General features: G+C 48.1%; 1 protein-coding gene across 1 annotated transcript in view; it reads left to right on the forward strand.

Annotated features, from left to right (window-relative positions):
* The window catches only part of RNF4 (ring finger protein 4), a 27,426-nt gene extending 19,629 nt beyond the window's left edge, over positions 1-7,797 (forward strand). The window contains exons 5-8 of the mRNA XM_003801129.3: positions 3,594-3,603; positions 4,367-4,526; positions 5,040-5,088; positions 5,611-7,797. Of these exons, the coding sequence (XP_003801177.1) occupies positions 3,594-3,603; positions 4,367-4,526; positions 5,040-5,088; positions 5,611-5,760 (369 nt within the window). The 3' untranslated portion in view covers positions 5,761-7,797. The remainder of the gene's footprint in view (positions 1-3,593; positions 3,604-4,366; positions 4,527-5,039; positions 5,089-5,610) is intronic.
* The last annotated feature ends 2,439 nt before the right edge of the window (positions 7,798-10,236 follow it).

A 10,236-nucleotide genomic window follows, 5' to 3' on the forward strand; every position in this document is an offset into this window, starting at 1 on the left:
GTATACCTGGCTTGTTCTCCCTGTCAGGGTCACGGAGATGGGATTCTGCCCACAAGAAGACAAATTGGCTTCCCTTAGATGAAAAACCAGCATCATTTCCCCTTTCACACCTTTTTTTTTGTTTGTTTTGAGGACTAGCTTGCAGTTGCCACATGGACTTCCTCTGGGAGCTTCCCTTCCCTCTTTCTCGTTCCTTAGGTGTAGGCTCCTACTTGGGCCTTCCACTCTCCTTTAACCTGGGGCTGCTAGTTAATTTTTGTAAGTCCTGTGTTCCGAGGGAAAGGAGGACTGGCGGGGGAGAGCTGTCTGGGGAGTGAGTGGATGATCAGAGGCAGGTTGATGGTTAAAAAGTAGAGTCTTAGCTCGGGAAGCAGGAGTCCTAGGTCCTAGTCTCAGATCTACTGGTTGATGTGGCTAGAGCATTTCTCTCACACTAGCTGCTGTGTCCCCAGCTATAAAGAAAATATTTTTTTGATTTTTGTTTTTTTTTTTTTGTGACAGAGTCTTAGTATGTCGCCTTCGGTAGAGTACTGTGGCATTACAGCTCACAGTAACCTCAAACTCTTGGGCTCAAGCGATTCTCTTGCCTCAGCCTCCCAAGGAGCTGGGACTACAGGCTCTTACCACACAACGCCCAGCTCTTTTTTTGTTGCAGTTGTCATTATTCATTAGCTGGCCTGGGCTGGGTTTGAACCAGCCATCTTTGTAGTATGTGGCTGGTGCTATAACCACTGGGCTATGGGCACCAAGCCAAATGAAATGTTTTGGACTTTGATAGCTTTCCTTATTCTATTTTTTTTTAAGAGGCATAGTCTGACTCTATCACCCTCAGGTAGAGTGCTGTGGTGTCACAGCTCACAGCAACCTCCAGCTCTTGGGCTTAGGTGATTCTCTTGCCTCAGCCTCCTGAGTAGCTGGGTTATGCTAATCTAACACATGTGTTAATCTAATCACAGTTTAAGTGATGATTTTAATAAGTCCAAATTGAGCAGTCTGCTTTGGAGGTCTAAGAGTATTAACTCAGGAAAGGGGCAGCTGTCAAATGAATTATGTTCAGGGTGACTTTAGGAGAGTATGAAATGGATGAAGGTAGCCATTTCAAATTTGTGGTGATATTACCAATTCCACCAGGATCTGTTAGAACAATTTACAGTTTAAGTGTGCTGTCTGAGTCCTAGGAGTAGCACTATATCTCTAAGATAAGACAGGATTTCCTGAACTCTCGGACCCAGGGGCAGTCTTCAGGACATTGGGAAACATCTTAAGACTAGCAGTTTTGCCCCCAAAGTATCCAAAGCCCCTGAAGAATTAGGAGAAATGAAGTGTTGTACATACCTTCTTTGTTAAGTTTCCCTTAAAATTTTGTTTTTGGCATTGTATAACCTTAGAAACACTATCACTCCTGAGTTCAAAGGTACAAGTATCTTTTTTTTAAACTCAAACTCTTGGGCTTAGGCAATTCTCTTGCCTCAGCCTCCCAAGTAGCTGGGACTACAGGCACCCGCCACAACACCCAGCTATTTGTTGTTTTTATTGTTGTAGTTTGGCAGGCCTGGACCAGGTTCGAACCCGCCAGCCCCAGTGTATGTGGCCAGCTCTCTAGGCGCAAAGCCCAAGGTGTCTTTGATTTTAAGTAGATAAACACCAACCTGTTTTCTAAAGAGGTTTTACCAGTTTGCACTCATGCTAGTATTAGAGGTTCTTACTGTTCCACATCATCATCACCACTGACAAGGTCTTGCTCTACCAGCTGGGGTGCAGTGGTATGAGCATAGTTCACTGCAGCCTTGAACTTTGGGCTCAAGTGATCCTTGAGCAGCATAGCCTACCATGCCTGGATAAGATGTTTGGTTGGATTCTTTCTTTTTTTCTTTGTTTCCTTTCTTTTCCTCTTCTCCTCCCCTCTGTTTTCTCTGTTTCCTTTCTTTTCCTCCTCTCCCCTTCCTTCTCCTCCCCAGGCTTACTAGTGTTTTTAGAGACAGGAAGAGTTCTATTTCTGGCTAAATTCAGGGCTTTCCTCAGGGACAGCACTGCTATCAGTGCCTCCTAGTCTGGGTCCCTTTTTCTAGATTTCATGTGGATGGTACCTTGTGCCAACTCTGCTAAGTTTGGTTCTAGTGATGAGGTTAACTGATTGTCCCATATTTCCACTGTCCCCTTCTGTACTCCCCTCTGGGAGGAAGGGGGAACACTTTCTTTCACTCCATGTGTATATTTTATAGTCCCATCTGCAAAATAAAGACCTTTATACTAAGAACTGTGCTGTTCTCAGGGTGGCGATTTATACCTGTCAGGGTTCAGTTTGGGAAACAACCCATTCCAATTATTCTAAATTTATGTGGAAGGAGTTACTTACATGATGTTGAAAAGCCTGGAAGAGTGCGCTCCAGGCTGAGTCCCCAGGAATACTTCTGGCCACTCAGCATTGACCTGACTGGGAGCTGTTGTATTTGCTCTAAGCAGAAGGTCTGGAGGTCGGTTCCACTCCTTGCACTAATATCTTTGCATTCAAGTAGACACTACTGTAGCCCTTTTCTAGGGAAGGAGGGAACCTGGGCTTAAGACCTTGAGGCCTCTGCCTGGAACTGCTTCTTGATAACCTTATCTGTGCCAGCCAATAGTGATGCTCTAGGCAGCTGAAACTGGCCTCCACCTGTGCCCTGCCTGTAGCATGAGCACATCTAATTGAGGGAACTTAGTTCATATTCAGAATCCCTGTTTTAGGAGAACTGCAAGGGTCACTGCAGGGCAGGGCACTATGCTAGAGGGGCAGCCCCCTGTTTCCACTATAAGGGCGGCTGAAGTGTGGTGGACTGCAGGGATTTGGGTGTGAGCTCCTTATACACGCTGACCGGGAGGTGAAGGCTGTGCCACTGGCCATCCCTTAGATCTAAGTATTCTAAGTGTTCTGACCAGAAGATGGAAGAAGTGACCAGGTTTGAAACTGTTATAAAAGAAATGGTGTAAATGTAAATTCTGAGCCATTGAGCCAGGGGCTTGTCAAGTTCACCATGACTTTTCATATAGGTCTCAAGAAACAACACAAAGCTGAATTGGTCTCTCTATCCTTGCTGTGTGCCATTCTCATTGGTCCACACATGGTGGACTGCTTTGATTTAATTATTTTAAAGTAATAACACTGCAGACCTTCCTCCAAATATAGGCTCTATACATTGGCAGTGGCCTGAGTTAGCTATAGCCGCAGGAGGACAGCATGTGAAAACAGTCATGGGCAGCATTCATTGCATGCCATGGCCCAGGTGTCATGCTGCATGTTCACCTTTTTGCTCCATCCTCATGGCAGCATATTGAGGAACTTCCCTGGGCCATGGCCAATCCATGGTGTGCGGCTATACCTGTGCTCTGAGATGCTCCACCAAATGCCTGGTGGAGCATGGCACAGCACAGCAGCTGCTAGGGATAAAGTGACCTAGAGAAGGTGCAATGATTGCCGTGGAGAGGTACACAGATCCTCTGGGGGTTGGTAAGGGCTGGGGACTATGCTGCTCACCAGAAAATTTTGCAGAAACAAGAAATGCTCCTATTAAGTCAAACTGATCGATTTTTCTCTTTTGTTTTTCTTCTTTTAAAAGATTGTTGATGGTGAGTGATTTCATCTCCTTTTTCACTGGGTTTAGAAAGAGAACAGGCATGGATGAGGGCCATGGCGCTACAGGCCCTGGCAGACCGCCCTGAAGGGGTCAGAGAAGTCCACGTGGGGAGATGATGCTGTGGTTACGCCTGCACAGTCAGTCCTTTTTCAACTGCTGAAGAAGCTGTACCTCATCTCTGAGCCCTGAGCTAAAGCCCTGCCTGGGGCCTACTGGATTTTGGAGAAAGGCAGATATATCTAGATGACCCTGGCGCAGGCACCTGCTTGCAATAAGGATGGGGGGTTTCTCCTGGGAAGACAAGATAGTGGTTGTGAGCAAGACCGTGGGCAGGACCTCTCTCAGGGGGTAGTAGGGCAGCAGTTCATCTCTTGAGTTTCTTTTTTTTTTTGGAGACAGAGCCTCAAGCTGTCCCCCTGGGTAGAGTGCCGTGGCATTACAGCTCACAGCAACCTCCAACTCCTGGGCTCAAGCGAGTCTCCTGCCTCTGCCTCCCAAGTAGCTGGGACCACAGGCGCCCGCCACAACGCCCGGCCATTTTTTGGTTGCAGCCGACATTGTCATTTGGCGGGTCTGGGCTGGATTCGAACCTGCCACCTTAGGTGTATGTGGCTGGCGCCTTAGCTGGTTGAGCTACAGGCGCTGAGCCATCTCTTGAGTTTCTAGGCAGGGAGGGGTGTTCTTAGAGGAATCGGGGGAGAGGTGTGGGGATGGTGGCAATAGGAGCCTCCAACCTGAAAATGTGACTACCTTAGAAAGAAGAAGGCCGAGGAGAAATGCTAGGAGGCTGCGTCAGGACCATGCCGACAGCTGTGTGGTGAGCAGTGACGATGAGGAACTGTCCAGAGACACAGATGTGTATGTGACTACCCACACGCCCAGAAACACCAGGGACGAAGGTGCTGCAGGAGTGAGGTACTACCACATCTGCTCTGTTGCTGCCATGTGTGGGTGGAGGGCTAGGGTATAGGAATACTATGCTTCTCAGCAAGTCTGAGTCTACAGGCTCCACCTGTGCCCCGTAGATGGATGATTGGGACGGGGTCCCCAGTGGGGCCCAGCTATTCCCACAGTGACCAGGTGTGCTAGGCACTGACCAAGTGGGGTTGAACAGGCTGGGTGCCCCTACCTCCTTTAGCAGAAATGCTTGAGGGGTGGCACATCCCCAAGCCCAGACTGGGATCTCCGAGGGGCCTCCACATGAGCAGGGCTAGAGGCTGAGTGATCCAGGCTGTCTGCATTGTTGCTCCAGTCTCTTTCCCTCTTTCTCATGGTCACCTCTCCACACCCATTTGGGGCAGCTGGCTTTCCTGAAAGTCTCCTGGATGTCAGTGCTAAGCCAGGGCAGGGGTGTTTGTGGGGGATGTAGCTGAGTATCTGGCTATGCCTAGACACTGACGCAAAACCCTGTGGTCCCTGTGGTCTTAGGCCGTCTGGTACTGTCAGTTGTCCCATCTGCATGGATGGATACTCTGAGGTGAGTAAACTACACTGAATCTTCCCTGCCTTTGGTTTCTGATTGAGTGGAAGAATTAGGTAAGATCTTCTCAAGAGGGATTTGACACCCCTACCTGCAGTCATGCCTGGGCCATGGCTTATTGTGTGTCTGGGTGGGGGGAGAATGTCCCTTGGGCCATGCATGCAGCCTTCAGCTTCAGCCTGTGTATGCCCAGAGCATCTCTGTGCCAATGTGTTAGTCTCTGTGTACTTGCCTAGGCCCTAACCAGAAGCTCCTTGAATTTACTGGGGCCCCTGAGCTGCCATTGCAGGGGGCTGTGGCTCCCACTTGCTGCTTTGTCTGGCAGAGCCCACCACACTTTTAAGACTGCATGGCAGGTCCCCTAAACTCTCCAGAGCTCCCTACTTCTCCTACCACAGCTTAGCCCTTCCCTCCTTCTCATCAGTCATCTGGGGGATGGGCTAGGGTGAGGATCCCTGGGGGTGACTGCTGTTCTTTGACAAGGGCTACCTGAAGGCTATTCCTTTTACTGTCTTCTAGATTGTGCAGAACGGACGTCTCATCGTTTCTACAGAATGTGGCCATGTCTTTTGTAGCCAGTGCCTCCGTGATTCTCTTAAGAATGCTAACACTTGTCCAACTTGTAGGAAAAAGATCAACCACAAGAGGTACCACCCCATTTATATATGAAGTGTTGAGAGCTGCTCGGGAGAGACAGATGGACGGACAGACAGCCTGGCTGGGTTCTCCGTATGGTATCTGCCTCCATTGCCCTGAGCTCAAAAAACCAACATCTGAAGTGTAAACTGCTCTTTTGTTTCCAGCCCTTCTTAGACCCTTTTGTTCCTCTATTTTGATGCTGTGGGGCTGGACCTAGGTCTGGACCCAGACCAGGCTCTCCCTCTGCTCCCACAGTCCTCTGGTTCTAGAGTTGGAGAAGGGGAGCCAGGCACACTGGACTAGAGAATTAAGGTTCCTCTCTGTTTCTGGAACCTGCACATTTGCCAAGACGTTTTCCCTGTTTGGAAAGTTTCCCCAGCTCTCTCAGCACGCCACCTTCGTCCCAGTCGACCAGTGTGCCTGCCACACATTGACCAAGCCAGATACAGTCCCCCCAGCTCAAGGATCCCAGGTGCAGAGTGGCCTTGAGGCCCTGGAAAGACCAACCACTGGACTATTCTTGAGAGTTGGAGGTCACCCAAGATTTCTGCCTGTACCTTAGCATTAATATGCAGCAATTTCTGCAAATCAGGAGAACCTCTGCAGGGCAATCCCTGTTTCCTAAGAACGAAAAAGTGCAATAAAGCCCGTTCTTCACCACCTCCTTGCAGCTGCCTGCCCAGGAGATGTAGCGTGTTAGCGTTCCCTCCAGAGGCCTGATGGCACCTGGAGCAGTGCCCATCCTACCCCATTCCTGTTCACTAACTGTTCTCAGGAACCTTACCCAGGACATGGAAGGTAAATAGGGCAGACTTGCATTTGGGTATCCTCACTCTTTCTGATAAGATCCAGTCTGTGTTCGCCACGTACCCTCCAGTCCTCAGCTCCTCGGTTCCCCTGCCTGATGCTGGCCCAGCGTGTAGATGGGAGGCAGTGGCAGTTGTTGTGGCCTTATCAGCCACTCACTTCCATGCTTTTGCCCAAGTCACTGTTGCTCTGTGTTTAAAAAACTTGGCCCGCCTGACTTGGTACTGACGTGGCTTTTTCATCTACATCCCATTCCCCCGCCTCCAGCATTTGTTTCAGAAGCTGCTCTTCTGCCCAGCTGGGCTTTTGGCTACTCCATAGGTTTTTGCTGGGAAAACACGCTGACTTATCCTTCCCAAGGGCCCAGGTAGTAACCTCTGCTCCACTGCACAAGTGTGTTGGAGCCACAAGTTCTCTGAGAGCAGCAAAGTGGCCTGAGCTGCCCCTGATAGCACAGGGCATGGGGGTGGCTGACAGGAGAGAGGCCTGTGGCACTAGACTGCCTCCACCTCCACACTTTCTCAGAGGGCTTCATGCCAAACCAACAGCCTTTTCGTTCAAAACATCTTCAGAGTGGGAAAGGGGCCACTTCTGGCTTTGCTAGCAATAACTGACCTTCAGTTTACTCTTCTGAAGGAGCAGGGACTCAGCACAGAATTCACTTTAAATGGGGCTGAAGGAGTGTCCCTCCTCTATGTGAAAAGAAAATAGTTTTATTCTTTCTGACTTTTTAACTTAACTGTTTGGCTCATTTCCAGTTAGTATGAATGAACATAATAGTTTTCTACTTGGAGTTGAAGAGGGCAGGGGCGTCAGCGCTTGTCATTGGGGGATATGATGTGTCTGCCCTCTGCATGGACTTCATTACCATTAAGTTCTTTCTGGGCTTTATGGAAATGCTCTTGTTCCATTCCAATGACTCCCAGGTTTCAGGCACCAAGGTGACCATGCAGTCCACTAAAACACATAGTAACACCCATTCCCAAGTTTCTTTAAATTTTATTCTCAAAGGCAACTTAAGTAGTTGATCATACAACTTGTATTACTTCATTCTAAATTAAATTGGTAAGACATGGGATTAGTTTCTGCTATTCAGAAACTGTAAACTAGGAAAAGGTTGGTATGAAAATAATCCCTTTCCTGTCCTCAGTGTACATAGTTCAGCTCTTTGTTACATTTAAAATATGTTCATGGACACCAGTCTGTTTTGGACTCACTTGCTAGTGTTAAAAATGGAAATAAAACCATTAATTTGAACAAAATCTCCTTTTCATGCATTCATTTGCTCTTTGGAATCAGAAAAATTTTCTCCCATCAGCTTCCCTATTGCTGAGGTATGTGGGTCTCATCTGCCTCGCTCTTGGTGTGACGTGCATCAGTGTATTTGGGACAGCCACATATCCAGAAGCCAGCGTGGGAGATGCTGTTCTTAGAGCAGGGCAACAGCAGGCCCTAGACACTCTCTGAGGGAACAGAGGGGCTGTCTGTGTGGTTTGGAAGCCACACTGGGGGGCGGTACTGAGCAGAAAACCCTGCTGTGCAGTGCATCTGCCCTACTTGTGCCCTCCCCATGCCCAGCCTGCAGTCCCATGGACTATTGTAACAGCCAGCATGCTGGGTGCCTGGAGATCAGGACCTACCTTCTGATGGAGATGGTTTGCTCCCCAGGCTCCTGGCGGTACACTTGGCTCTAGTGGCTGTCTAGACACTTAGCTGCATTGCTACCCTCCTGGAGCATGTTTATTACTGAGGGAGACTGTCCCCTGGGTTGGTAGGAAATAAAAACTGGCAGTAGGAATCAGGAGAGCCAAAGGAAGTTGAGCCTGTCTCGGAGTGTTTCCCTGAGGAAGGGATGTGGAGTTGCCAAGGTCCGAGGAGTTCTCTAGCAAAAGAGACCCCAAGTCCAGGCTCTATTTTTAATTTTTTGAAGGAACCCCACACTGTTTTACATACTGGTTGTACGAATATATATTCCTACCCCAGAGTGTAAGGGTTCCCCTTTCTCCATTATCTTCACCAGCATTTGTTACTTTTTTGACTTTCTGATACTACCCCTTCTAACTGTAGGTGTGCTGGTAGCCAGTGGTGGTTTGATTTGCATTTTCCTGATAGTCTGATTGCTTGGTTATGTGTAGAATAATCTCTAGATGACACCATGTACTTCCCATTGCATCATATTGTGGCACACTGTCACAGTAACTCTGTGGAGAGGAGTACATGTCAGCATTACTTATATTTTCATTTTCACACTTGCTTATTTTGCAATTTTGTGTATTATTTAGAACTGCATTAACCTATAATGTAGGAAAAACATGACTGCTTTGTCTTAGACAAATTGGTAATTTGAATACACATCTAATTTTTCGCCCTCCCAAAAAACCCACCCCAGTTTTTTGTTTGTTTGTTTGTTTTTTTAGACAGAGCCTCAAGCTGTCTCCCTAGGTAGAGTGGCATCACAGCTCACAGCAACCTCCAACTCCTGGGCTCAAGCAAGTCTCCTGCCTCTGCCTCCCAAGTAGCTGGGACTACAGGCGCCCGCCACAACACCTGGCTATCTTTTGGCTGAAGCCGTCATTGTTGTTTGGTGGCCCAGGCTGGATTCGAACCCGCCAGCTCAGGGTATGTGGCTGGCGCCTTAGCCGCTTGCAAGTGCTGAGCCACACCTGGCTATTTTTGTTGTTGGCAGTTGTTTAGCTGGCCTGGGCCGGGTTCGAACCTGCCATCCTTGGTGTATGTGGGCTGGCGCCATAATCACTGTGCTACAGGTGCCAAGCCTAGTTTTTCTGTTTTCGGTAGTGATGAGGTCTTGCTCTTGCTGGTCTTGAACACCTTAGCTCAAGTAAACCACATGCCTCATCCTCCCAGGGTGCTAGTGCTAGGATTACAAGTGTGAGCCACCTCACCTGGCCTCAAAAGTTTTCAAAATTTTTTGCAGAGATGGGCTTGCTATGTTACCCCAGCTGGAATTGAACTCCTGGCCTCGGGAGGGATCCTCCCATCTTGGCCTCTCAAATTGCTGTGATTACAGGTGTGAGCCACTGTACCTGGCCCCAGTTCATTTTGTAGAGTAGCCCAAACTTCAAGAATTGGTAGTACCAGATAAAGCTTGAACTGAAGGGTCAAGGGAACAACAAAATAACAAAGATTGAGTGAACTCCCTTGAGAAGCAGCATCTGGGTTCTCCGCCTTTCATTCTGCCAAACACCAATTCCACCACTCCATCAACAGTCTGGAGGTGTGATCTGTGCAGAGAGGGTTGCTTTGACGCTGCTTGACATCCTGAAGGCTTCAGAGACTACTAGGACTAGGAGGTAAGTGGTGAACGCTGCTCCAGCTTCTGTCCAATTGGCACTCAGCACCACCAGCAGCCAACCCCCCTTCTTGTAGCAGAAGCTCATATAACTCTTGCCTACAAGTCTTCTTTCTGTGGGGTAATGTTTCTCTTGCATATATTTGCTATGCTTTTTCTTTCAAATTTTCTGGGTCCTTAGGTTATGTCTATTGTAAGTAGCATTTGTTTTCATACCAAAATCCCGTTGGACAGTCTTACCTTTTTTCCTTTTTAATTTGGCATGTTACTCATTTATAGTTTTGTATAATTATCTAATATATTTAGATTCATCTCTATTGTCTCTTTGACACACACCCGTTTTGTGGGGGGGTTTTTCTATCTTGCAAGATCATACAAAATTCTTCATT

Source organism: Otolemur garnettii, unplaced genomic scaffold (genome assembly GCF_000181295.1).
Source record: "Otolemur garnettii isolate 467f Iridium unplaced genomic scaffold, OtoGar3 scaffold00198, whole genome shotgun sequence".
Taxonomy (NCBI): domain Eukaryota; kingdom Metazoa; phylum Chordata; class Mammalia; order Primates; family Galagidae; genus Otolemur; species Otolemur garnettii.